At 51.1% G+C, this 27,784-nt stretch overlaps 7 protein-coding genes across 7 annotated transcripts; 2 read left to right on the forward strand and 5 right to left on the reverse strand.

Annotated features, from left to right (window-relative positions):
* On the reverse strand, positions 1 to 939 carry T069G_09500 (uncharacterized protein; the record flags this gene model as incomplete). The annotated part of the gene is made up of 1 exon (XM_056176710.1): positions 1 to 939. The coding sequence occupies one exon, from the start codon at positions 937 to 939 to the stop codon at positions 1 to 3; it is 939 nt and encodes a 312-aa protein (XP_056025188.1).
* Positions 940 to 6,937: 5,998 nt separating this feature from the next.
* Positions 6,938 to 8,914, reverse strand: T069G_09501 (f-box-like domain-containing protein; the record flags this gene model as incomplete). The annotated part of the gene is made up of 2 exons (XM_056176711.1): positions 6,938 to 8,531; positions 8,595 to 8,914. 2 exons carry the CDS (start codon positions 8,912 to 8,914, stop codon positions 6,938 to 6,940), a joined length of 1,914 nt encoding a protein of 637 aa, XP_056025189.1.
* A 2,004-nt stretch (positions 8,915 to 10,918) lies between these two features.
* Positions 10,919 to 12,082, reverse strand: T069G_09502 (GNS1/SUR4 family domain-containing protein; the record flags this gene model as incomplete). The annotated part of the gene is made up of 3 exons (XM_056176712.1): positions 10,919 to 11,244; positions 11,315 to 11,597; positions 11,663 to 12,082. The coding sequence occupies 3 exons, from the start codon at positions 12,080 to 12,082 to the stop codon at positions 10,919 to 10,921; spliced, it is 1,029 nt and encodes a 342-aa protein (XP_056025190.1).
* Positions 12,083 to 13,682: 1,600 nt separating this feature from the next.
* T069G_09503 (cytochrome c oxidase subunit va domain-containing protein) lies at positions 13,683 to 14,648 on the forward strand (the record flags this gene model as incomplete). Its single annotated transcript, XM_056176713.1, has 4 exons — positions 13,683 to 13,858; positions 14,105 to 14,150; positions 14,205 to 14,322; positions 14,530 to 14,648. The coding sequence occupies 4 exons, from the start codon at positions 13,683 to 13,685 to the stop codon at positions 14,646 to 14,648; spliced, it is 459 nt and encodes a 152-aa protein (XP_056025191.1).
* Positions 14,649 to 15,354: 706 nt separating this feature from the next.
* On the reverse strand, positions 15,355 to 19,913 carry T069G_09504 (uncharacterized protein; the record flags this gene model as incomplete). The annotated part of the gene is made up of 4 exons (XM_056176714.1): positions 15,355 to 16,191; positions 16,246 to 16,449; positions 16,531 to 19,650; positions 19,728 to 19,913. The coding sequence occupies 4 exons, from the start codon at positions 19,911 to 19,913 to the stop codon at positions 15,355 to 15,357; spliced, it is 4,347 nt and encodes a 1,448-aa protein (XP_056025192.1).
* A 1,878-nt stretch (positions 19,914 to 21,791) lies between these two features.
* T069G_09505 (RAI1 like PD-(D/E)XK nuclease domain-containing protein) lies at positions 21,792 to 23,412 on the forward strand (the record flags this gene model as incomplete). The annotated part of the gene is made up of 8 exons (XM_056176715.1): positions 21,792 to 21,863; positions 21,958 to 22,200; positions 22,280 to 22,311; positions 22,365 to 22,392; positions 22,559 to 22,616; positions 22,666 to 22,836; positions 22,897 to 23,196; positions 23,246 to 23,412. The coding sequence occupies 8 exons, from the start codon at positions 21,792 to 21,794 to the stop codon at positions 23,410 to 23,412; spliced, it is 1,071 nt and encodes a 356-aa protein (XP_056025193.1).
* A 616-nt stretch (positions 23,413 to 24,028) lies between these two features.
* On the reverse strand, positions 24,029 to 26,143 carry T069G_09506 (protein kinase domain-containing protein; the record flags this gene model as incomplete). The annotated part of the gene is made up of 5 exons (XM_056176716.1): positions 24,029 to 24,301; positions 24,350 to 25,645; positions 25,710 to 25,877; positions 25,964 to 26,031; positions 26,089 to 26,143. The coding sequence occupies 5 exons, from the start codon at positions 26,141 to 26,143 to the stop codon at positions 24,029 to 24,031; spliced, it is 1,860 nt and encodes a 619-aa protein (XP_056025194.1).
* Positions 26,144 to 27,784: the final 1,641 nt, after the last annotated feature.

Here is a 27,784-nt window from a genome sequence, read left to right on the forward strand (position 1 = left end):
TCATACTCGGATGCTTCGTCGCCGAGTCAAGAAGCCCTGGCGAATTCGTTTTGTCGGTGACAGGGGGGATGCCACATCGCTAACCGGCGATAGCGTTGTGGCTGAGTAGCTGCTGGCCCTCCTGGAGGCCATCACGTCCTGGTAAATCGAGGGCGGTATTGATGTCGCGTTCCGGGGAGTGCTGTGGTTCTCCTCCTTGTCCTCACCGACCTGCTCCATGGGCAGCGTCTGTATTGACAGAGCCTCTCGAGACAGGGACGCCGACTGGTTCAGGTTAGGCCTGCTACGCTTCCTGACCAGGCTAAGCGTCCTCTTGAACATTTGCGCCGTCTTGCGGAGCTGGGGTTCAGGCTCTTCGGGCTCCGACTTTGTCGCGAATGGATCAATGTTGAGGAACGAGGGCGAGCCCCCCTCGAAGCTGATGGGAGACATGATGCTGCTTGACCGGGGAGGGTGCTGTGAAACCCCCTTGGCCGACGACGTGGAGCTAGTAGATGCCTTTCGGTGCTTCAGGATGGGCTCGGTTGACGTCCTTGTAAGCTCGTTCGCGGCGCAGCTTGTTGATGAGCTTGGCGATATTGATCTTCGGGAAAGCTGAACGATGCAGGCCTTTCCAGAGAAGACCACTGAAACCTTGCGAGCAATGTCCTGGCATGTTGATGTCTGCTCGGGTGTCTCTTGCGCCTGCTCGCTGTCGGAGCTGTAGTCGCAGTCGGAGAAGTCGTCGGCTGAAGAAGAAACATCCTCTTCGGATGAAAGGTAGAGAAGATGAGGAGCGGCGGGAGTGAGGACGGGTCGGTGTCCTGAAAGCTTCTGAGGCATGGTGGCCAGCAGCCTTGAGGCCCTCAGGGCGCTTCTGGGAGGTAGAGCGGGTGCCTTGGGCAGCACGGCCTCTGTCTTTGTGATTGTTGATGACATGTTGGTGTCGAACTGGGTCATGTCGAGATTGATGTCGATGTCGGTTGGTTGTGGTGCAAGCAAGCCCTCGCGGAGCTTGGGAGCTTGGGGGGAAGCTTGATTGTATATGCGAATCTCTTTGTGTGGTCCTGCCCCTCTAGAGTATGGATGCCTGGGACGAATTCGACTGCCTATTCAATGGCTCCTTGCAAAGCTCCACCAACTTGGGCAATAGTCGTACGTGTGACGGCAATATATATCGAATAGGGCGGATCCAAGACCAATAAGGCGGGCGAAGTCGAGAAGGAGGAAGAAGAAGATTGACAAAGGGAGAGACTCTGGTTGGATTCTTGTAAGGCGTCAAACGAGCCAAGATATGGAAGTGGAAGAGCAAGGTATGGAAGATATGAAGATATGGAACAAGGGAAAGGGCGGTGGAGGGAGGAATGTAGCTGAAGCTGTTCCCGTCTCGTTCACGCGCAGAGAAGGGAAAAAAGAAAAGAAACTTGACTTGAATGGTCTTGGAAGAGAATCTTGACTCTCTCTCCACGCGCCGGGAAGGGGGCACACACAGATACAAGTATGTGAGGCAGGCATGGGCATGTTCCACCGTCTGGCATGCTGCTGCCCGCGCACTGTGTACTTGCCACGAACGGCGAGCCCACTTCCCACCTTGGAGGCCCACTTGGCACCCTCCAGGGGTCGAGTGGTGCTCCACAAGACATTGCCAGAAAGGGGTTAGCCCACGTTATGACGGCACAGGCATTTGAGTGTCTGGTGCTGTGCAGAATTATTACCTGTCGTAGTGCTGAACCTGAACCTGTACAGAACTGAACAGGACCTGGCACAATTAACCAAAACATGTCACTGGCCCTGCAAGCAAGTCGTTTCACAGGCCTGCCACTGGCCGGCCGGTTGACGGAGCGAGCAGCTCTTTCTGTCCACCCCATTTCGCTATCCCAACTCGTCATATTTTCCAAGAATGTGACTGCTGCAGATAGATTGAAGTTTTGTACGGAGGGCAGTCTTGTACCTCTGGGCACTCCGTAAAAGTGTCGGGTTCTACGAAGCAATGCCACCTCCAGCTCCAGCCATGTGGCTTGACTTTGGAGATGGATGATTGATATTGAACTCATTGCAGCCACGGCGTCGACGTCCTCCTCGCTAATGGAGAAACCAGCATTTGTATTTCTCCTCGTACCTTCATGCGCCACTGTCCATCGCTTTGTCTGACGCCTCTCTTGCTTCCCCAGCCACCGCCTGCAGAATGCCATCATTCCAGTGCTTTCGTACGATTTACTGCATCCATCACATTCGACTAGATGACTTGGTGCAGTAGGTACTGTAAGAATCAGGACATGTGTGAGTGCGAGTGCCGCTTTAGCTCGAGATGGCGAGTGTGACGTCCCACCAGCTCTCCGCACGCAACACGTATCACCACTCGACTTCAAGTGCCGAGTGCTACCCTTTGCTCCCATTGGCATTCAGGCACAGAGTATTAGCCAGTGGTGCCAAGTCAAGTAGAGTAAGCAGCGTAATCTAGAATCACCCGACGAGATACTCGATAAAAACTGCCAATTATCAAAGTCAAAAAGGATCACCACGAAACAATCCTTTAATTGCTACGGCACTTGAGGAGATCCCCTTGACGCCATTATAGCAGCCCCATTGATGGATGACATGACACCCGATGACTCGTCGCAGCCTCGCCGATCTCTCCTCTTGTTGCAGCAGCCCGCCCTTGATATCGAATCCCCCTCCAAACTCCATCCTTACAGCACGGACACGTTCCACGTCCCAACTGTCATTCATTCAAACCCTCTCCATTCTCCACCATCCGGATCATTCCAGGGGTCATGACGCCAACCGCACCAAGCGTCGACGTGGAGGCCAGAGCCCGTCTTGATTGGGTGAACTGCCATTTACCATTGGGAGCAAACAAACCGCTGTCTTCCAACGCCATTACTCGTGGCTACTAACTGGCAAACCTAGCCTGAACGAACATCCCGGGCGGATCGTCGTCTCGTCACGCGGGCGCTGCTAGTCTAGTAAACGGCTGAGCACGCAGCTCCCTGTAGCTCGTCATTTTAACTGTTTCTACTAGCAGTGCAGTGAAGTGACTAACAGCATGAAGATGTCGGTACAGGCTCAGGGAGGATACAGCGCTGTGCCGTACCGTAGCATCGAGACCGCAGATCGGTTTGAGCACTTTCTTGAATGAGATTTGATTACATCCAATCTACAAGGCCATTGATGAAAGTGCCGGCCGACGAAAGAAAAAAAAGCTCCATGCAGCTAATAAGCGACCTACAGCTGGTCTCGGCAGCGCGTGAATCACCAGAACTGTATCTAGCATCTTAGCCTGGCTGCACCATGACGCCCGGCAAGAACCAATCACATGGTCAACACGGCCCTTTTCTTCCTCTCCTCATGATGCCCTCTCGAAAGCCCTTTTTTCTCTCCTTTCGCCTTGTGCCATCCGAAATGCTTCAGCCGCACGCACAAGAAACGCTTGCCGCCACGTCAAGTTAAATTACTTGTTCCCATGATGCGCCGTGTGGCACGGATTAAAAACGCTGCACAGACTGCAACACCTGACGCAGGGCGAAAAGGGACTGGATGCACGATGGTCAAGGCTTTCGGGACGTTTTTAATTGTTTCCAATATTTTTTAGAGGTGGGCTTCGCACGGAGTTGGCCGTGTGAGAATGTAGATAGGATAATACCCCTTTGGTCGTAGGTTAGATAGGGTGGTATTTATTGCCTTGAGAGAGGGTTGATGCAAGACATTACGCCAACATCCTGCGAAACCACCCGCATAGAATCAATTCTTCCACCCTTTCCAAGGAACAACAGCCCTTAAGTCTACGCGTAATAAGTATCTAATTCCATCTCCAATGCCTACATACTATGCCCTCATCCATTCATTCATCCGCATTCAACTCACGCCATGCATCGCGCCATTGATTCTCATCCCAGCCTCTCCCTCCTCTCGCCATCCAGTCAAAACCGGCAGACGCAGTCCATTGAATCTGATCTAGAGTGGTTTTGGTGCCTCTGGTAGCGCCGACGTTCACACCCACTCGTCTGTCGACTTGCATCGTTACCGCCCAATCATCTGCGAATCACCGCACCGTGACGATACAGATGCCGATGGAGGCCTTTTCCCTGTTTCCTTTTGCCTCTTCTTCTTCATCTGTGGTTCCCTGCTCTAGGCCGACTTTTAGGCCTCTGCAGATAAGATGACGAACTAGCACGTTTAAGTGAACCTCTGGTGGCATCATTTCTCTTGAATGTACTCCGTATATAGCGGCACCGTTCAATGTCTCGCATAGGAAATAGAAGAAGGAAAGGAAGAAAAAACGTATAACGGCGTCACTCCTCCCGCTTGTACGAACCGAGATCGCCTCTACCGAGCCCCTGATTTGCAGCATCAGAGTCACACCAGATTCTACAGCAACTTGGGCCGACCATCCCAAACTCCAAGATACCGCCCAAGAATTCCCTTGTGTTACCAATGTAAATGCAACACATGGGAGGGACACAGACAAGAACTCGGCTCTTTTGATTGGAAACCCGCCACAAGACACAGCGATACTTGTCCATTCTCGATTCCCCCTCTTCCCACCCAAACATCATTCATCCTCCCATCCATCTACCTGATACCCTCTTCTTGGGTAGGATGGATGGGCAGCCTTGGGCCTCGTATCTGCTTCACTGCATGTCTCAACCAGAACGCCACCAAAACCACTAATCCAGCAGCAACTCTTCGCGGTGACTGGCTCAAGCCGATAAGGCTGGAACACTGACTGGACTAGTGCCGCGAAACTTGGGCATCTGACAGAACACACCAAAACCTTCGCGACGCACAGCGCTTCACATTTGAGATCCGTCCGCTCGAGATCCGGTCCCCATTCGTTGGCGATAACCTAGAATTCGGAGGTCTGGGCTTCCGTCAATCTGGTTCATGTACCTTTGGACAGTGAAGCCGTACTGTATCCCAGCCCTCTGGTAAGAAAAGAAAAAGCACCCGCCACCGGCTGTGCTTAGCCCATCCCACAGCTGGAAGCTCGCGTGAGTGACCTGCGTAAGGCTTGACGGAATGCTGACTCCGTATCGATCCCGATGCTGCACACAACTCAAAGTTCTGTCATAGGTACGGAGTAGTGGCCCTCGAAATAGCAACTTTGCTTATAGGGTAGATACAAGTGACCCCAGCCATGGCGTCATAGGCTCCCGCCGGCTGACAACTTAAACTGCCATGCGCCACACCTGGTCCCCAAAACCCTTCTCCGCGGGCCCTCTTTAGTGGCTTGAGCTTCGTTTTGCGGAGGATCCGTGCAAGCCACAGACCACCAGCCACAGCCAGATCCATACCAAAAGCGGACTAACTCCATCTTTTTCTCTTTTAAACAATAAGAATGAAGCCAGAAATAGAAGCCTGAACCCTTATTCCGGTACCCTTCTTTTGCGCGTGGCGTGAAGCTCAGCGGGCTGTGCAAGCTCCTAATATTCCGAAAAGTGTCCTCCGTACCTTTTCTCATAGAATCATTCTCGCAATATACCAAGCTCGTAGATGAGGGCAGGCTGGCTCCTTCGGAAACAGCACCACCCGTTCGCCCTTATCTTTGAGTTTCTGAAACACAAGACAGAGAAATTGCCCAACGCAAGTCACGTTGACTCAACCCGGGGGGCCGTTTCAACACCGGGCCACGAGCGTTTCAATCCGTGCGGCGGGCCCCCTCCCCCGTCTAACAACCCCCGACAGCACGTTTTTGTTTGACGATTGTTTCTTAATTGGTGACGGACAGCTAAACGCCAAGACGAAACATGGCCTGATACACGGGCGTGGTCACAAAAAATGGATACTAACATGATAAGAGAAAAAAAAAAAAAAAAAAAAAAACCAAAGAGTTCATCACCAACGTGTTGATTTTGCTTTTGCTCTGTTGGGGTTGTCTTGGCGGGATTTGGGACGTAAACTGTGTACATACATGCGTACCTAGTGTCAAATTCAGGATATTTTGATACACGAGCTTACACTTGTTAGTTTCGCGCATCTTCGACTAAGCGGCCGTGCATTTTTGCCACTGGTTGTTGATCGTAATCGTTGATCCATCTAAGATGGCTTGTATCTATGTACAGTACAGTATTGGGTTATCGTCAAGCATAGCGGCCGTCTTAATCATTCTCTCCCAGCAACCGTGCTCTATTAAGCAGTCCCACCTCAGAAACAGCTCGTTTCGTCCCAAAAGCCAATGAAGCTAAATAATAAATCCACCGTATCTCGTTTCCATACAGTATCGCAGCCCAGTCACCCCAAAAGTGACTTGACGAAAAAAGGCCCATGTCAAAGCTGTGTCTAGAACGCTCCTAATCCCCAGAAGCCAATCCCCTTAGCTTCTGACGTCTTTATCGGGGAGAAGAAGGCAATAAATCAACAATGATGTATTTTTGCTACATCTCTCCACTTCGTCTCCTTGCAGAATGTCATTCTGGCTCCGTCCAGTTGGTCCAAGCCGGGTTGATTGCCACATGGCGGTGCAGTAAGCTTATAATACAGTACTATGTAATCATATGAACTGCTGTGAGTCAGCCGTATTTATTTTCCCACCCACGAGGCATCTAATCCAGAGCCGTAAAGGGAGCCGCATCATCTGATCACGACAAGAGCTTGTGCTAATAGAAATACACAAGGCTATAAAAAAGCGCGGATGACGCCTCTCCCGCGAGGCCGGACAGCTGGAACTGACACGAGAGCAGGTCAAAGAGGTCAATTTGTATAGAACTATCGTCGAAGATGACGGAAATTATGAACCAAACTGATTAATGTCCCTGAATGTAATCCCAGATCCCCCAGTTTTTTTGTCTTTCTATATTACACTGGACACTAAGATTAGAAGTAAATGGAGGAAAAAAAAAGCCTTTTTGCTATCATCAATCATCATGCCTCTGATTTGCCTCATGACCTAGCTCCTTTGCACCAAGGCGGCAAATCGCCAAAAACAGAATAGAGAAAAGAAAAGGAACGGAACCTGAAATCACTGCCAAAGAGGTGGCGGCCGGCGTAGAGAATCTCCACCGCTGCTCGAGGGTCGCCAAGCGTCCGACATGGCCGAACCCCTGCGGCCGTACTCGTCCTGACCCGGCGGCGGAGGCAGAGGCAAGAAGAGCCCCGTACCGTCTCCGACCATGATGCTGCGTCGGACCTCGCCTCGGTTCCACCCCTCTCCGGCCACGTCTGCTGCCAATCCGTAGCTGCTGACTGGACGTCTCAGCGCCTGGCCTGTCGTGGTTAATGTGTCAACTTTGCTAAAGTTCCATTTACCGTACTCGTCAGTCTTGGTATACACCTCAAGGGTATGGGCTGGTGAGGGAGCAGTGGCTCGCATGTGCGCCGCAAATGGGTTGTTGGAGCTGAACCGGTGTGCTGCTGGCGCCCCGGGCACGCCTAGCTGTCGAGGAGACTGAACCTGAGACCTGGGAGAGGTTGGTGAGCCGGGCGAGTTTGCAAACGGGTTCCCAAATGTCTTGGAAGTAGGCGTGCTTGGCATGCCTGGATAGGGCACGTGGGAGCTGCGAGTAGAGCCGTGAGATGGGTTTCGCATGTGCCCTCCCGCCGCAAAGCTAGCATTGGGAGGAGGCAGCCCCTGAAGCTGCTCCGGGAAGGACTCATCGTGGACAAAGAGTTTACGCAACCTAGGCATACCCCCTGCGAGGACGGATGAGGCGAGGTAAGCGTACCAACTGGCCTTCATGCTTGCGTACACTTCCTTATCTGATTCGGTAGAAATCTCAAAGCGCAGGGTCTCGAGGCTTTGAGACGCAAGAAATCCGATGCCCGCGTGCTGTGGAAAGCCTTCAATTACCTTGTGCTTCATGGCCAGCGTCTTAAGACATGGCGCCATCGTCAAGATCTCTTGAAGTCTTTGCGGGTGGACGCCAGTGTGTACGAGTGTCAGGACCCTGAGTCCGCGCTGTGTTTCTGGCCAAGCAAGATACTCGATGAGGCCGGCAGCCGTTACACGAGGAGTTTTCTCCATGATGAACTCCTCCAACGAGGGCATGATAGGCCCCGATGCGGCCATCAGCACTTCATCAGATATACTTTCTGTTTCGGTCATCTTTAGGGCCCTGAGGTTTGCCAACGAGTTCAACACCGCTCTCATAGTCATGGTATCGACACTGATGCCGTTCAGTTCCAGGACCTCGAGCCGAGGCCAGACCTGGCCCGTAGCCAGCGCTGCCAAGCTCTTCTCCGAGCCTGCGTTGTACGTCATTTTTCGAATGTTGGGACATCTGGCTTGCACCTCGAACCGTAGCGTCGAGCTGCTCGATTCATCCGAGAACATGCCCTCAGGCAGATCAACATACTTGAGGCTGGGGAGGACTGCAATGGTCTGAGCCAACTCCACCTGACAGTACTCTCGCACCTGGTAGGGCGTCTTCAAAAACTCAACCCTCTTGCCGATGCGGGTCGGGTCCTCGCGAACAGTACGCCGGAACAGCCTGAGTCTTGCTTGAGCTGGATCCTCAGGAATGGCGTTGCGGTCAAATCTCGTCTGCTTGCGCCTCTCGGCCAACCAAGCCTCGAGCTTGCAGTAGTGGACCTGGTCGATCCGAACGCTGTGATACCTAAAGGGGGAAAATTTCAGTCAGGAAACATGCATGAACGGCTCAGTGGTGGGCAATACTCACAATAGCTTGATGGCGGTATCATGCCAGATTCGGTTCACCTGCGAACAGTGGGCCAGGTCACGCAGGTCACACAGCATGCAACCTTCGCTGCTGCCACTATCCTCGCAGGCATCATACGTCTCATCACCAGAGTGAGGGCAGACGAAGAGAAAGATGCGCTCGAGAACCTTTGGTGGGAGAACGGCGACGAGCTGGCTCGATCTCACACTCGGCGGGAAGTAAGGCTGGCGGCTGATATCAGCAGGGCGCCGCAATGCCTCTGGAGGGCTGGACAGCTCGTTCTTCTTCTTGTCCTTTTTCCGACTAAAGGGGAACCTCATGGTGATGGCGGTGATGGGATGGCTGTTACAAACAGAGTTGGGCTAATCTGAACCAGAATCAAGCGGTAAACGTTGTGGCGATGTTTAAGGCTAAGGAGTCGAGAGAAACGCGTAGCGAGGGACCGAAGGAAAAAAAAGGAGTGAAAGGCGTCGCAGAAACAGAAACAGAAATATAACGAAGAAATGACAAGAGACCAGGAAAAAAGAGAAATATAAGCAAAAACAAAAGCTGACGCCGAAAATGTCTAGGGGAGCGTGACGAGAAGCGACGCTGGGGACCAATGCTGTTGAATCAAGCTTGTCTCGCGCATCCCTTGCTGCGTGCCCCGCGAACAATCAACGAGGCTGAAATTGGGGGGTCCCTCCACAGCCAGCGAGAGTCAGTGGCTGCGGCGGTGCGAGGATTGCGATGTCTCTTGCAAACAATGCAATGCAAACGAGGGGCGTCGTTTGTCAAAAGGTATTTGATGCCTGCCCCTTATGGCTATGGCTGGACTGGACTGGGGGGCAAAGCACTAACTACTGTAGGTAGTTGATGCTGAAAGTTGAAGAGTTGAGGAGAGGAAAAGGATGAAGAAGTTGAGGGGAGGGAGATGGAGGGAGATGAGGACAGGATTCAGCTGGACATGTCGTGTATTTTGGTCTGCACGCCACAGCGGCTCTCGTGCAAAAGTTCAGAGCACAGAGCGGAGCTGCCACCTCGTACCTGAAGCCACCAGGTCCCTGGGCCAGTTGACCATTGCGTTCCTTGTCTGGGTGCCTTAGCTGTAGGCCGGCTAATGAGAGGGACGGGAACTGACGAGCAACTGACAAGCCTCTGAAGGGGGGAAACACGCTCGGGGGCCGTTTTAGTGGCGTGGCGCCCCAGGCCAGTGCTGGACTGGAACTGGCCCAGGCACCTACGGCACTGGACCAGCATTAGCGCCTCTTGCTGGCAAGTCCCGCTCGGAGATTCCAGCCATGGACTGGATGGAATTATGCGGGGAAAGATTGGCTCTCAGGGCCCTGTGCCGCTGCTTTGCCTCGCTCCTTGCTCATTTCTCACCTCCCGAGCGTTTGAATGGCTGTGAGAGCGAGGGGCTGTAATTTTCATTGTCATCTTCCTTTTGCAGGGTCCAATCGATATGTAATGAACAGTTCCTGCTTGCATTTCCAGTCAATCCAATGGCAATCGCACAAGCCCCCCCTGCATCGCAACAACCTTCAAGGTTATGTTTACCCTCCATGTGTTCATTAGCCTCTGCCAACCATTGAGCTTTTATTCCTTGCTACTGCCCTAAATAAACACGGTTCAGTCAGCCTTATCAATTCACATGTGATGCATTGCTATCCATGGATGCTTCACAATTCAACATTGGATGGATCACATGTATTAAGATGTACAGCACTCGTCGCAAATGGCATCTTGACACGTGCTTAAGCTGACAAACAACTGCATCCAACACCACGTCAACGTAATATTCAGACACCGAAACTACAGCAAAACCTGTACCCTCCCGTACCGTCCATCTATGGATCGTGCCAGGTGAATCAAGTATACATACAAGCAAGTATAGTACAGCATAAGACAGAATATGATTAAAAAACCAGTATGACCTCTCTGGCCAGTGACACTGCCGCACAAGTGTACGATGCAGCTCCGTATGCCCAGGGCGTTGTCTCGTAACAATAACTGCCCGCCTTGCCCTGCGCCTACCAGAACATTTTCCTCCGTTCCGCCCCGAATTAGCCCATATAGCCGTCATCAGCCTCCTGTCATCATAATCGCAAAAAAAGACATGTCATCATCGCAGAGTAAGCGATTCATATTTTGGTTCATTTGCCGGGACAAATGGCCTCATGTCCAAAAAACAGAGATTAAAAATTGTAATTGGCCTCGTAGGAACTGGCCCTTCGGATTCGTAATATGTATAAAAAAGAATGCTCGTCACCCGTTGGGAGTCGGAGCTTTTTTCGCCGTTGACATGCCAATCAGACATATCCACGGCATCGCGCGCAGGCAGCTTAAGCCTTGCGGGATCGGGCGGTGGCACCGTTGGTCTTGGCACCAGTGGTGGTTCCATTGGACTTGGTGCCCATGGTAGCAGCCATGTGGACGGGGTCGGGCAGAGGAGCCTGGCTCATGCGGCGAAGGGACTTGCGAGTAGTGGAACCCTTGCCGCCCTTCTTGTAGGTGGCGAAGTAGAAGGAGATGAAGAGAACCAAGTATGAGCTGAGGATACCAATGCCGGCAAAGGCAGCAAACTCCTCACCGGCACACTTGCCAGCATTGGGCATCCAGTCGAAGTAGGTAGAGGTGAAGTAGGTGTAAGAAGCGAAGTAGACGAAGCCTGTGCGCCCAACGAGTCAGTAAGGAGCCAACAAAAGGGAGCCAACAAGGCACATTATAATATCACTTACCAAGGTCGATGATGAACTGGATGATCTGGAGACGAGTAACCCACTCCTTCCACCAGATTCGGACGCCACGTGCGCTCTGGAAGTAGTACCAGTACATGACAACGTGCACAGTCAGGTTGAGGACAATGGGGACCCAAGAGACGGAAGTCAGACCAATCAGCTGAGTGTAGCAGAGAAGAGCGGTGGCACCGTGGTGGTAGCAGTGGAGGAAGGTCAATGGCTTCTTCTTGAGGAACAGGAAGACGGTATCGAGCAGCTCAAGGTACTTGGTGAGGTAGTTGAGCTAATCGTCACATGTTAGCCTTTGGCCATACCGCCACACATCGCCTGCTGAGAGAATTTACTTACGTAGTAGAGAACGACCATGGGCTGAGTCCAGCCACCGTCGTGATCGCAGATGGCGAAGAAAATACCCTTGCGGACAACAGTGGGTAGGATCTGCTCAATAAAGAGAGCCAGGAGAGCGCCGCTGATGGCGGTCAAGTAGAGGTTGTGGATGAGGAAGAGAGCCTTGAGCTTGAAGGGCTCGCGGTTGCGCATCAACTCTCGACCGCCAAAGATGATAATGTAGTAGATGACAATGAAGATGGAAGTCGACTTGAGCGTAGACATGGGAGTCTCGAAAGGCACAAACTTGAAGTCATTGGCCGAGAAGCCAGTGACGGCTGTGAAGAGCTTATCAAAGAGAGGCCATAGATGGACGCCGAAAGGGCGATCGAGCGTCGGGAGCGGTAACTGCTCGTAAAACGTGGCGGGAGCCGAAGCCATGGTGGGCAGAGTTGCACAAGTAAAATCTTGCGACTTGTTGTAATTCTATAAGGAAGAAAAAGAAGAATCGAAGAAAAGACTTCTCTCGAATGGACACGCGACGCGACTGAGCGAAACGGAACCTTGTCCCCAAGAAGAAGCGCCCAAACAGACTGCAATTGCAATCTACAGAGTGATCGAGGCAAAAAAGATTGCACAACGAAGGAGTGACGAGAAAAAGGAGGGGTAGAAGCGTTCGACTTCCAACTCCGAGAAGAAAAGACAACTCTCACGACGGCCGGGGGGGATGGAGGAGAAGAAAAAGGACGGAGGCACGGAGGAGGGCCGAAAGAAATACTTAGCCCAACGTACTTACGCACATGCGAGTCTTACGGCAGAATCTAAAGGTGGCCTCGACACTAGCACCATCATAGTTTAAGGCCCGTCCCCTTTTTCCAGAGTGGAAATTTGGCTCTGCAGGCGGTGACGCCAAGTCAACCTCTGCCACATGTGATTGGGCATCGAGAGCCAATCCGAGGTCTGGCAAAGTTTCTCTCATTCTCGCGGCCACGTGACCTCGGCCCAGGCGAATGCGAGATGTGGTATTTCGAGGCACAGATCTGGGAATGGATGCTACGCAATTTCGGGGCTGCGCGGACACCGTGCGAATGCGATTTGATGTAATTTGAACATACGAGTAGTAGTTAAATCATATGAGACGAGACCGATCCCGAATGCAGGGCGGCAGCTGAATAGAGTAGTAACACCATAAGGCAGATGACAGCCACACATCCACTGGAACCTTGATGGGAGCTGGCCTCGTGCTCTACTTTTGTCAACATCTTCTCTCGGGGCCAACACATAGGCTTCCTAAGCGTACGCCATCCAAGAAGCCGCCTTGTCATAATACCCGTCGAAACCAAAAACTTGAAAATCACGGAATTGATTAGCACTTTGCAATTGACTACAATGTAAAAGCTCCAAGACAAGCAAACGCAACCCTCCGCAGATTCGCAAAACCGGAGGCCGATGCAATCGGAGTGCCAGGATCCCCGACACCCGGAACCGAGGAACGATTGCGTCGCTAAAATCCCTTCCGATCGAACCACAGGTAGACAAGCTGCCACCGCTAGTGTACCGAGTCAAGCCTGTATCAAGCAGTATATAATCACAGCGCCTTGCATGAACTTCAATGATGGTGTTTCAACACGCTGAATGCATGCATGCCAAGTATCAAAACGGCATTCCGGCCAGCCGCACACCCCATACGGAGGTTCGGTATCAGCAGCTTTCAGCTCGACAAATAGAAACTGGCCAAATTGAAAGCCTATCGTAATTGAGGCCGTACGCGCTCGTCCCAAACGCACTGTCCCGCACGCGCAAATCTCGCCCAGAGACAGCCCCGCCAAATTTACAATTCGCACTGTTGCGTCCCGCTTGGCCGGGTAAATCAGGCAATGCCGTAGCTTAGTCATCCGCCGTCCTCAGGCGATTCTTTGCTCCAAAACACCTCTTGTCCATCCTAGTACCGCCCAAAAGCTCACCACAACACCAAACTCAATCTCTCCTCCCCCCTCTCAAAAGGCCCTCTTTTGCGCTTCTCGAGCTTCTCCTACGAATCATGCAGTCCGCCGCCCTCCTCCGCGCCGCCGCCCGCGGCTCCTCCATGGTCCGCGCCGCCGCCGCCCGTCCCGCACCTTTCGCTGTTCGCTCGGCCGTTGCCGCTCGCCCTTTCAGCGTCTCTGCCTCCCGACGAGCCGAGCACGCTGAGGAGACCTTCGAAGAGTTCACTGCCAGGTGAGGCTCTAAATTTTTCCTTTATGGATGCACGGCAGGGTTGGAATTGAGTGGTGGAATGGGGCGCTGTTTGGAGGGAAATACCGAGAGAGAGGGAGAAAAAAAATATCGACAAGTGGGCGGCCAACCGAGAAACTTTTGCGGCTTGCCAATGAGAGCGCTGGCGATTCCAATCAACGACCTGCCGTGCATGCCGTCGCCGACCGAACGTGTTCAATGGCTGACCGCGCTGTGAAAAAATTACAGATTCGAGAAGGAGTTTGATGCTGTGCAGGACGTCTTCGAGCTCCAGGTATGCTCTTGCGGCTATCCAAATATCGTATGATGTGCTAAGGTCATATTTTAGCGCAACCTCAACAACGCCTTCGCCTACGATCTCGTCCCCTCGCCCTCTGTCGTCGCCGCTGCCCTCAAGGCTGCCCGGAGAGTCAACGACTTTGCTACTGCTGTCCGCATTTTCGAAGGTACGCCAGAATGCTGCTCCTCTTTGTCGTCTTAATTGAGTCATCAGCCAAGCCGGGCGTCTGTCTCCACCCCGCGGGAGGGCGCCATGGCTATATCAAACACTATCAATGCTACACATTACATGTTCCTCTACACCATGCAACACCCACGCAGTACATGTACCATCCCGTCGAGACCAGCATGCTGACGCGCATACCGATACACAGGCATCAAGGCCAAGGTCGAGAACAAGAACCAGTACCAGCAGTACCTGGACGAGCTGAAGCCTCTGCGAGAGGAGCTGGGTGTCTCACTGAAGGAGGACCTTTACCCCGAGGAGAAATAAGCTTAACTGCCCACGAGGAGAAAAAGTCCGTTCCGAGTCTTGTACATGGTATTGTGTTGGGAGGGAAGAGGATAGCGACGGTGCTAGACGGTTGATGGGAAGGGGGCCTCCCAAACCAATGTCTGATAAGTTTGAAGAAGCATATAGTGTATACTGCTCCCTACTGTTGTTGCGGCGCCTAGCTGCTTCAACGGAATTTTTAAAAAAAGAAATTCACAGATTCCCTTGACTGCGTCATATCATCATCATACTACAAAAAAGAAATTCATAAATTTCCTCGGCTGTGTCATATCATCATCATACTATTTAAAAATCACATTTGGTATTCCTGACAAACTACCTGAATCAAATAGCGCGTGCTATTCCATCTGCATGAACAATTCCAGTGTGATATTGCCGTGAGCGACCTTCCTTTATGCCTTTTATATAATTATGTATCCATCTTGATCCCTGTAAGGAGACAAATTGCCTCGAGCCAATTCCCTGTTGAAACAAAAAGAAAGAAAGATACCACTCCAAGTAAGGAAATAAAAAAGGAATAAAACAGAAAAAGAAAGAAAAAGGGGAGGGAACACTACTCCCACTCTCAAAGTAGCATCAAAATAAACGACGTGTAAGTGAACCGAGCCTTCGTCTCCTGCTCAGTCTCAGTGTGAACCCCCCCTCTCTGCCCAAGGAAATAGTGTGTCAAGTATAAAAGAAACCCCTATCTCAAATGATCGTATCTGCTGTTTCTTGACTGCTGCCCGTAGAGCTGCATCCCTTCAATACCAGCTCCCAGAGCCGGGCTGGCCCCCCTACTACCTGGGCCCCCCATTGTTCGAGTAAGCGGGCTTAGCATGCCCATGCGTGGACTCCGTGGTACACTAGACTGTCGGGTCTCTCGCCGTCCGTTCTTGAGCTGTCGAAGCTCATCATTGGCAAGCTCTAGCTCCCTCTCCCTCAGTTGGATCTGTTGCTTGAGCTCTGCAACCTGTGCAATGTATGTGTTTATAGTATCTCGCTCCTGGATCTCGTGGATCTTGACCGAGTTTTCGGAAGCCTTCTTGGCAAGTTCCTCGTTTTGGCTTATTAGCTGGTTGTTTTCTGTTTGCAGCCTAGAAGCAACCGAGGAAGCTTCCTGATACTGAGTCCGAATGTAGTCTGCCTCACTCTGGGCATTCTCCAGCCGCTTCTCAAGAACAGAAACTTTGGACTGGGTATCGTGTAGAAGCGTCTCGGTTTTTGCCAAAGGTGTATTTTGTGGATCGGAAGAAGTTGGGTCTTCTGTCAGCCGCGCCACAGCAGCTTCCAGCTCCGTAATGATTTTCTTTGCTTTCTCAGCTTCCTTCTCCGATTGGACCGCAGCAGATTGCATGGCTTTCTCCATTTTCTGCCTTTCGGCTTCAAATTGAGTACGGTCTTGCAGCGCAGCACGCTTGGCCTCGTACACTCTGTGCGTTGTTCTCTCGTACTCCTTGACCCGTTTCTCGAGGCGTGAAATCACATCTTGATATTCTGCGCCGCGATCAGCAGCTTCTAGGCGACGCTCGTACTCGGCAAACTATACATCATTAGCCAGACATCCATATAAATAATAGTGGTAATGGAAGCGTACCATTTCAGCCATTTTCTGTAGTGATGTAAGGGGGACATCGATCGATACTTGTCGTCGAGAAGACTCCCCTATTGCGGTGGTATACTGAGCCAGCATAGCTTTCACTTCATCGGATACTGGAGCCTGGCCTGTTCCAATCGCTGCTATCGCCTCACTTGTAGAAAGCACCCGTGGTCTCTTCGTCTCAAAAACATCCGATTCGTTCTATGAGTACATCGTATAGTATTAGTAACATTGAAGTCACGCTGACAATGCGCTTTTCACCACCTTTTGAAATCCACTTACATGTTTGCGTTTGCGACCGCTTTCCTGCTCATGATGGGGAAATGCCGGCATTTGTGATCGCGATTGGGAATGTTCATACACGTCAAGAATATCATCTGGCACAGGAATCGCATCCCATAGAGGCGTGTCTTGATCGCTTTCGAGATATTCTATGAAGAAGGCGGCAATCTCATGTGGCTCTTGGTAGCCGCGTTCGGGACTGGCCACCAGATTCCGGGCGCGCACGATTGCAGATGTCAGGACGCTCTTTCGTTCTATTAGAGTCAAATCGTCTGGTATTTGAAGATCAATATGCTCAATTGAATGAGTTGTAACCAGAACCAAAATAAGCTGCCGTCTGGTGTTGTCGGGGCTCCTTAGCCCTTGTGCAATGGACGAGTGCCTAAAAGAATGGTCGTATCCAATCACGATATCGAACTCCCGAGCATCGATATCATCAGCCGGAAGAGCAAGAACCAGCTTAGAACTGGATGAATCGCCGGATGAGAGATCCGATTCACCAATAGTATCGCAACTGAAAGGCATCTTCAGAGCTTCTGCTAAATGACAAAGGAGTCGGAGGAGGTCTGGAGAGCGAGCGATTATTAAAATGTTTGAGTGGTGTCCTATAATGCCGCTCAGAAGTTCAAAGATGAAATTGAACTTGGGGTTGGCATCACAGCAATATTTGGCTAGCTCTGCTGGAGGTAGAGTTTCGAGGCCGCTCCCCACCACATCTTCGGGATAATCACATATATTCAACAAAATGTTGAATAACTCGTCAATGCGTTCGACCAGGAGCTGGTCTGGCTCCGAGTAGTCCTCCCCGATAAAAGACTTGTTAAACTCCATGATCGAAGGCCTAAATTCGCCTATGGTGTCTTTGTACCTCTGACGCAAGCTTGCTTGGAAAGGGAGTGTCACAATATGTTCTACCGCTGCTGAAGGGGCGAAAGATACCGATGATTCGGCGGGACTAGGCTCGCGTTGAACCTGCTCCGAATGAGCAGTATCGGTTGAAGGTTCTTGCATCATAGTTTCATCCGGGCTGATAAAAGACACCAGAGGGATGTCTTTGTATGCTGGCTCTGGTTGTCGACTGATGTCAGCAAGGGAGACTGTAGATTGCTGTGCTAGGATAAACTCTGGGGCAGCCACAGGTGGTGGCTCCAGCTCCGCTTCGACAAAAGCTGAACCATATATGTCTGCCACTTCTGCGGCGACGGGCTCCTGTGGGGTTGAGACTTGTGGTCCAAATGTCGAGGTCGTTGTGTCCCTCTCGTCTCCCGTACTTTCGGTTGCAGCTGCAGTTGCCGTATTTCCGGCTTGTTCTTTCTCTTTGCTGCCGGGCGTTTGAGCGCCGCGAGGCAAATCTGCCGAATGAACAGGTAGCTCAGTGTACGTATTGTATACGCCTTTCTCTAACGGTGCATGGTGCTCAGCGGGTTCTTCAGCCAAAGTCTGGTGGAGTGGTATCTGCTGGGACGTAGAACCAGCCTCGCTGTTAAACGCCTCCATGTGGAAGAGGTCCAACATTTGTGCGCGAACCCTCTCCTCGGTTCGCCTCTCCTTGGCTTGCTCTGGAGTCTCGTTTTCCATCTTTTGGCCTTTATATGGATTAAAAGGGGTTTTTGGGTTCGCTGGTGAGCCTGAGATGCCTCCAGGATGGCCTACAAAGCGTGCCGGGGCTGATTGCGGTGGCAGGAGATCGGCAGCCTCTCGGGGACGAGGTGAGGCGGGGTTATGAGTGTGATCCTTCTCGTCGCTGATACGACGGCGATTTGAGCTAGACTGGGCTGGACTTTCTTGAGATTTACTCTCTGTAAGTTGTTGTATCGGTGCCTCGAAATCGCGTGAAATTATCTGAGCAGCTTGAGAAACCCCTTGGTCCGACGCAGATAGAGTGCCAGAGCTGTAAGAAGAGGCAATCTCCGCAGTGGGATGAGCAGGTGATTCGAAGATTCGACTAGGTATAGAGCTCTCTGGGTTCTCTAATACGGTTGCAAAATATGGTTGACTAAGAAACCGGGGGCTTGCTTCTGGTTGTGTATTTATAGATCTGGCGGACCCTGATGATGCTAGAGGCTGCCGATTACGGGAATCGGGCGTATTGTGTGATAACGACTCAGACAGAACTGGGCTGCCGGCTCCTGGGACCTCTCTTAACTGATCGGGCTGGCGAGAAGGAATATCTGAACTGACAGTCGCATGGGACTCTTGAATGCGGTCCTCGGATGCTGTATCAGTGGAATTATGATTAGACAGAGAGGATTCGTGTCGCTCTTCGTTTTCCTTATCAGGTTCCTGTGATATCGGTTTTGAAGGTGCCTCGAAAGAGTCCGGAATGGCGTGAGAACTAGATTCGGGTACGATGTCTTGAAGTTGGGACTCAATCAATCGGTTAGAAGATGGTGGCAATTCGGCTGGAATATGCTGCTGGGTCCAAGATCGATCTGTAATTTCCTGCGAATCTGGGACAGTTCCTTGACTGTTTCGCGCAATGGCGACGCGGCTGTCTTCGTTTTCAAGTTCGGCCAGCGACTGCGTAGACTTGCCGCTTGATTGCGACCCGAGGACACTCAAGTAATCAGCCGGGTTAAGATTCGAGTTCTTGGGGATCTCTACCACCACCAGAGACGTAGCTCGCGAACGATGTTCTGAGAGATCTACGTCTGGCAGCTCCGGGAGTTCGGAGGGTGTAGAGATTGAAGGTGACGATACGAGAGATGCTAGAGGCTCGTCATATAGAGATCCGCAGGTGTCACTCCTGGGGGCTTTACGGGGCCGAATAGGGGATGAGGTGGAAGATGATGAAATCAAGGAGGCTGAGCGTCGCCGCTTCTTTGAGCCGGCCTTGTTGATGCGCCGCTGATGAGCAGGCCGCGGCGGTTGGCTGTTGTCGCTCTCTTGATCTGATGTGGGCTCTGGTTGCGCTTCTGGCCCCTGTTCGCTTGACTGTTCTGGCTGCTGGCGATCTTGCAGATGTTGCTCCGGGTCTAGCTCCGGGTCCGGCCCTGGTCCCGGCTCAAAGTGGTGTTCAAGCTGTTGCTCAAGCTGCTGTTCAAGCTGATAGTCCTCTCCGCGACGCCGAGCCTTGACCTTTTCCCATTCCACTCTGGCAATACTTGTAACCTCAGAGCTCTGCGGCACATGAAAGTTAGTAAAAAGTTCTGCATCCGCACAGCGCATGTAAGTGGAGAGCATCGTGTTAGACAAACCCAAGTCGGATCATAAGGTTGCCCGGTGACGGTATTATCGTCCCAGTCAACCAGGTATTCGACGCGACCTTTTACGGTCCTCTCATCAAGAATGCGCCTAATGGTGTACCAGCCTTCGTCTTGGGCGGCGGCGGGCCTTTTGCGAGATTTGGACTTCTTTGATGAGCCTTTACGTGCCTTCGGCATTGGCCTGAATGAGACGACACAGCGGATAGAGGATGCCTGGCTTTGAACCTGGAGAGAGTGAAACAGCTTCTCGGCACTGAAGCTGCTTCTGTAAGCCGGGCGGCCTGAGCCAAACGTCTGGCGGGCACGGCGCTCGACGCTTGCAAAGGATGTAAGTCGAGCTCACGCAGCAATTGGAGAGGCGAGGCTGAGGTGCGCCAGCGGCCCACCAACGACGATTTGAGAAAGTCGGACAGGGCGATGCGACAGGAGTCTTTGCAAGGGAGCTGGTTGGCTAATCACGTGGAGGCGCCAACCTCTAAATTCCTGGTAGCGACGTGCGTTGGCGGGGCGAGACAAGGCGAAAGCTGCAAAGGCACACGCTGACAGGGGACAGTGTGAGACCGCTGAGGCTTGCTGTTGGCGATGCGAGGACGAGGCTGGATCTCGAATTCGTTCGTATCGTATCGCGACTGAATGAAATGGCACGGATAGTAGTTGATAACACTTCTGTGGAGGATACGGATGATAAATTGCAGAGATAAGATAAAAGTCAAGAAGTATTGTAGTTGAGCGGCTGAGATTAGATCGTGTTGACTGATGTCAAAGGTCAAAGGGTTAATATGGTGAAGGCTGAAGGATGAAGGTTGAAAGGTTGAAGAAGAAAGAATCTCGCTTGGGCCTCAAGAGAACTTTCTTTGCCGTCACCCGGCCCCTCCCTTATGTACTCCAGGTAGTGCTAGCACAAACACTTTTTGGGTATTTGATAGAGAGGGAAATGGTCGCGCACGTCTACATTAGTGCACAGAGCTGGACAAACAAAGGAAAAGTCATTTCCTGTTCACTTTTGCCCGGCATGCATGGCGGAGCACTGTGACCATGGATTCACCGACTACTTGCTGGATTCTGATCTGAAAGTGAAACAGCTTGGAAGCACTGCATCGTCTCTTCTGTCAGTGGCGAAGACAAATAATCGGGCATTCGGCAACATCACTGACTATTGGTGCCTGGGAAATCTGTCAGATGACCTTGATTTTTAATTTAGAGCAAAGATGGCAGACGAACGGTTACAGGATTTCTATTTTGAGCCACGTACTTGGAACAAAGAGATTTGATGCCATGGCTTGATGATGCCTCATGTCCATAGCTCTACAGGTGCCCATGAGCGTCGTACGGCATATTAGGCATCCTCTCTATGACTGCTAGGTGGCATATTCCATGTCTCTGCCATCTCTCAAGATAGAAAATTGGGCCATTATGGTAAAATGAAACAACATGTTCAATAGCGAATACTAATAAATTGTAGTATCAGCATGGATATTACTTCTATATGGACTGTTGAATCTTCTCCACGGCGCATGTGCAAACGGCGCTGCTTACAGAATTAAAGTCTCCGGGCTTCGACGCCTAAATGCAAAAGCCCTGGTCAGAAAATGTAACCAAAAACTCTCAATTTGATCAATTAAACATTTTTTTTTAGCTCGGCAACGAGCTGCGGTGGCGTCTTGGATGCATTTCCGATCAGCTTGGCTGCATAAAAGCTGCACGGCTTGCCGTCTCCGGCTTCTCAACCTGTCGGGCTGCAGATCTGTAGTGCTACCTCAGGTGACTTGTTGGCGCACCTAATGTGCAAAGTACCCCTAACCTCCAGGTACCTCAACCCCCGAGTCCCCATGGTTTTTAGCAGACTCCAGCCTGCGAACGCGCTAGAAGCACACCTGCATCTCGCAAGCGTCTTCGATCTCGGCTTCACTTTGTTCTCACCTCTCACATCAGTGCCATCTCGATTTATCTGCTTTTCTGCCTAATCGGTCCGTCGCCCATGCAGTCTTTTTCACCTGGATGACGTGATTAGAACATATGAGACGCGTGATACGTGTCGCGTCCGCAAATCTGAACATGGCCTCCGACTTCTCGATACAGCCGATAGGGCGGTTTGTAGGAGCCAGTCAACCCGTCAAGAGACCAAAGGTATGGAAGACAGAAGAAGCTGCGCTGTGCCGAAGCACAACGTAACGAATCCACTGGTAACCGCCGATTAAAGCTAACATAAATCATCAAATAGGAATTCTCTTGCTTTTCTTTTGATGAGAATCATGAATTTCGCCCTGACGATTCGTCAGTGAAGTATTACTATCCTCCACAGCTTGGGGCAGACTTATCCTTAGGGTTTAATACCTTTGTGAAACACGATGATTCCCAGGATGAGCATCTCGACAGTTTACTAAAAGCCATTGTATTACACGAGAAAGAGACTGGAGTCAAGATAGATGCGAATGTAGTCACATGGAGAGGCATGATGACCAAGGTAAAAAAGACTTTATGAACCCAGCAGTTAATTGCCATTGCCATAGGAGTAGCAGAAATGAGAACTAACGACATTATAGATGTTGGCTGCGCCGTTTGAGCAATATGATGGGTAGCAACTCCCTTTCCTCTTCTACCCTGAGACCAATGGCCTGACATATGCAGCTTCGAAATGAATGCAACATTATACCAGGTATATCTATTCATCTCACCTTGCTTGGCCCTGATTCATATCTCTAACACAACCCATCTCTAGGGAACCATGTAGGTGGTGCAATCCATAGCTTAGCAACCCAGCTTCTAATGTTTATAACAGTTTTATCGAAGACAACCACGCACAGAAGATGCTTTCGAGACAGAATGAGGATCGCGGGAAACCTAGAAGGGGACCCCCTCTTGATGTTATGCAATTTTGGGGTTAATCTCAACGCCATCCTCTATATCATCTCCTGCTGACCAATAAAAGGATACAAGTTTGAAACCTTGTCAACGCTTCCTGCTCCATGGGCAGAGACATCGAGAGAGTTTATTGAAAACAGAGATAAACACATTGTCAATAACAAGGAGCAATACTGCTCCGTTGTACGGACTGGCATCGGTAAGGCTGTGCTCTGTCTAGGAGGAGAAGTCGATGCTAGTAAGTTATCATCATACCGTTACGCTAGCCATCGACTCTGACTAACCATTAAATGAATAGTATGGGACAGCAAGCCCCAAGAGAAAGGAAAACCCATCAACTGGGTTGAGCTTAAGACAAGCGCCGAGATCCGCCACGGCGGCGATATTGAAAAATTCCACCGCAAGCTCATGAAGTACTGGATCCAGTCATTTCTCCTGGGCGTCCCAAAGATTATCGTGGGCTTCCGCACGCAGGACGGCATCCTCGTCGACATCAAGGAGATTGAGACGCAGCAGATCCCGCAGACGGTAAACGCGCGCCCGAACCCCGCCTGGAACGCAGATATATGTGTGAATTTTGCGGCCGCTTTCCTAGAGTGTATGTCTTTAAACCCCTTTCTCTCTCAATTATACTAATCTATGGCTAGGGCTCATGCAAGTCGTGAATGATGAAGGGGTCTGGAGAATATCTCGACGGGCCCATTCGCCCGTCATTGAGGTTTACAAGGCAGAAGAAACAGGACATGGCGATATCCTGACAGACGAGTTTAAAGACTGGAGAATCAAGCTGGCCCTGGGCGCAAGTGAATCGTAAGAATTTCGGATGTAACAATCAGTCAAGATTGCTTTAAATCGAAGGGAGTGCGACAATCTGGAAAAAGGCACAAATATATAGTACGGCGTTTTGCAATCGTCAATACCAGTTTTACGTTGATCCCATCATGAGATATCCTTCCATTATGTTGGGTTACATGGCTACATACATCCATACGCACATTCCGAATAGCAAATAAAAATCAATCATCCTATCAGACGCCCGTTCCCTCGACCTTGAAAAAAAAAACAAATCGAACAAAGTTGAAGAAAAAAAAGATGTAAAGAGGTGAAAAGAAGAGAAGAAGAAGAATAGAACATAGAAAAGAGACAGCACCCGTACGTACTCCAATGGCTTTATCAGCCGCAAATTTCAGGTCAAAATAGGTATCTTAGACGAAGATCCTGAACGCCTCATCCCTCTAATAGTTGCTCCTCATCCGGGGGACGGGACTTGATATGCCAAATTCATTATATCGCGTGTGAAATTGTGTCAAACTGTTGACAAATCCCCTCCCAAGAGAAACCCAACATTATCACTTCATCCATTAAACTCGTTTCAAATCGCATTATTCAGGTACATGCAAAAAAGTGTTTTGCAAATTGTAGTTGTTGAATCATATAGCCGGCCACCGGATCCGCAGGCCATCAGCCCACCGATTGTACAGCACGTCAGACAACTGCTTGCAGTGCTCCATACCTGACTGGGTTTCCCGCCCAGGGTATTTGTCTTCGATAGCTTGTTTGTCCTGATCTCTTAGGCTCTCCTTTGATACAGGTGACTCGAGTTGGCGTCGGCGATGGCTCCTGAAATTAGGGTTTGTGGAGGAGCTCAGCGCCAATTTGGCAGGGCTCGGTGACGGAGTCGAGGTTTTGACGACCACTGTTCCCTGAGGAGTGCCATCATCTGGGATTTTTTGTACAGACTGACGCAATACTGATGCGTTCAACTTATTATCCTGGCTCATGGCTGTGATGAGGTTGTTCATAAGATGGTACGATCCCTCCGGATCGACGGCGTCCAATGCTGCAAAGGCTTCGGATAGCTTGGCCAGCGCCTCCCGCTTTGCCATGGTAGAAGTCTGCGCATGAAGCTCTGCAAGAGTGGGCTCTACTGCCTTAGAGTATAGTCTTCGCCCCAAGAGAGCTTCTCTGCTATTGGGCTCGACCGGCGTAGCCGCGGGTGGGGGAACATTCTCGTCGACAAAGACGTCATCATCTGGGGTCGTGGATCTGACCACGAGCGCACCGGCCGGTTCATCTGATGGAACTCTTTGAAACAGACGCATAGTCGATCCCGAATTGCCAAAAGACATGTCGGGCTGAAGAGGTCGTTTAGGAGCAATGATTGAGCCACGGGGAGAGCCGTTGGCATATGACGCGGGAACTTGCATGATGGAAGGTGCACGCCGGACTGTTGACTTTCGGATAGTGCTAACAGCTGGTGACGAAGGTGATGAAGAACCCAGAGGGCCTTCATTGATGTCCAACTTGCGAAATCCTTCCTCGGCAGCTGAGAGTACAGACGATGATTTACGATGATGCTTGATAGTTGGCCGCTTCGGTGGGACTACGGACTTCACCGTATCAAACACCCATGCTTCATCGTTGCCACTTTTGGTTGAGATTGTTTGAAGAGTTTCTTGATAGTAAATCGGATGCTTTTGGCGATTTTGATTGGCATCCCACATTTGCCTTTGCATGATTAGCTCTTGGAGAGCTTCGATTTTACCAGCCGAGCGAATAAATCTGTGCCGAAGCAGCTCCTTAGCGCTGGGCCGACGACCACACTCTTTGGTTAGGCACTGGGCCACGAAATCCCGGAATTCCTTGCTAAAGCGATTTTCCAGTCGTGGTGGTGGGTTTTTGGGGATCTGGAAGAGCACTTTCATCGGGTGGATGTGACAGAGAGGAGGTTCTCCATTGGCCATCTCCATTGCAGTAATGCCCAAAGACCAAATGTCGGCCTTGAAGCTGTAGCCATCTTGTTGAATTACTTCAGGAGCCATCCAGAACGGAGTGCCCACAAAGGTGTTGCGTTGAGACTTGATGTTGGTGAGCTGGGCGGCGACACCGAAATCAGCCAGCTTCACCTTGCCATTATCTGACAGCAAGACGTTTGCCGCCTTGATATCACGATGGATTTTGCCTTCGCTATGCAGATATTGGATTCCATAGAGAAGTTCGCGACAGATGATGGCGATGTGTGCCTCAGTGAAGTTTCCCGGTTTTAACTAGAAGAAGTGGTTGATTAGAAACGAATTCAAGATGAGAGAATGAACAGCAGCATCGACTTACCAGATCCAAACAGGATCCGCCACCCAAGTACTCCATGATAATCCATAGCTTGTGGCCTCGCAGAAACGAACCCTTGTATTGGGTCACGTAGGGGCTGGCGCAGGTGCTGAGGACAGCAATCTCGGCCTGAATGTCTTGAATATCATCATCGCTGGACTCAAGATCAATCTGCGCAACACGGTCTCGTTAGTTCACTGCCCCTTCTTTGAAAGGAATAAGAGTCATGAAAGCGGGTAATTCAGGGCAGGTCATACATGTTTAATGGCCACAGTCTCTCCGGTAATCTTATCGATTCCCTTGTAAACAACTCCAAAACTTCCGCCTAGAAGACAAACGTTAGTCGTGCGAACAAGCAAACCGTCAACAAGAGTGGACTCACGGCCTAGTTCCTCCAGCACCTGGTAGTCCGACGCGAGACTCTCGTCATCAGCCATCCTGGCGAAGGGTCAAGCGATATTGCCCTTCCCTTTTGTGTTCGTACTCTCCCAGATGCCGGCGCAATTAAACAAAACAGGGCAGGCAAGGCGATATGCGCAAGGGCCGCGCTGGTGGGAAGTCGAAATTGGCGTCAGTCGGGATTAAGCAGCGAACAGTGGAACTTGCGGCAGATGTCGAGCCGAAGGAAGCCAAGAACGATCGGATAACAAGGCGTCAACAGTACGTAACCGTAGGAGCCCTAGTTTAATATACAAACGGCAGATAGTAGTAGCATTCTAACTGCTTTGCAGTCAAGGTTAAAGAGTGAACAAATGGACGGTTGTCCGGGGCAGTGGAGTCTGCAGACAGCTACATGTAGGGGGTAGTTTTTGTTTACGTCCGCTTTGGGATAGCTTTTGGGCTGGCGGGGGGAATTCTTAGGTTGCACCAGCGGGCTTTAGGCCTGGAGGACCACTAATTGGAACCTACAGGTACTAAGTTTGTATTGAAGTTTAATGGATCCATCACGTCAATGCTGTGCTGTTGATAATTTCAAAATTTCGACAATATTATGATGGACATCTGCACTGCGATAAACAGTCATGCATGCGCGGCTGATAAAGCTGAGGAGGGATCAACAAACATGCAGCTTGTTGCTCACGCCAATGCACGAAAGCAGTGCATTCTGCCTGCTTTCTGCTGCACGGCAACCCATAGTGCATATCGGGGTGTGGGCGGGAAATGGATGGACGAGGTGTACCTAACAGTCAGCCCAGCCCAGCACTTCAGAATACCTACGTCAATTACTAAGGACCTCACTCTTGCAGTGGAGGATTTGGATGGAGCTGTGCTCAGCTGTACAGGCATTAATGCTGCTCGATGCTTTAGTACATTGGCATTAGTGCTTTAAGCCACCAGCATTTCATGTAGCGCCTAGCAATCTCCATACTTGACGTAATCCACACGTTTCAGCAAATTTTCTTCGGCGGCCGCTACTATACCTTATTCTCGCCGTCAGCTCTCCGTACCTGGGCCGGAGACATAGATAGACATTCAATCAAACTCAAACTTACACCAAAGCCAAAGGGAGGCTCTTCTCTGCTGCAGCCCGTCGCCATGGAACCGCGCCTCGATCCCCCTCCCCCCAGCCACCCAAAGATCTGGCTCGCCATTCGCAGGCTTCCAATTCGTCTTACAGTTGATCACAGGCGTTGTTAGCGCCATCGCACAGCGCATGGCGCTAACACGAGGGGCCGCGCTCCCTTCCGCCAGCCACCTCCAAATCGATCACCACGGCAACGGCCATCTGCCCCTCTGTTGTCCCGGGCCCTGCAAGGCGTCGCCGGCAGCTTTTCGTCGGCCAGTCCCGTAGCTGCGTAGCTCCAGCACGGGGACAACGCTGAGAAGCGGACCTTTGGAACCTTGGAGCTGCGTCCATGCCTTGCTGCAATCTCGCTTGATGCAGCCCAATCCACGACCTGCGGCTGCGAGACCAGAACGTCAAATTGCTACGCTGCTTGCCATTACTCGCCGACTATTCGCACAGCTCTCGCACAGCTCCTTGTCTGTCCAACAATCTCATCTGTACTTGACACACACGGGCCCCCTGCACCCAACTCCTGGTACCCAATACCTAGCCTACCTGCAGTTTGCATTGC

Source organism: Trichoderma breve, chromosome 6 (assembly GCF_028502605.1).
Source record: "Trichoderma breve strain T069 chromosome 6, whole genome shotgun sequence".
Taxonomy (NCBI): Eukaryota; Fungi; Ascomycota; class Sordariomycetes; order Hypocreales; family Hypocreaceae; genus Trichoderma; species Trichoderma breve.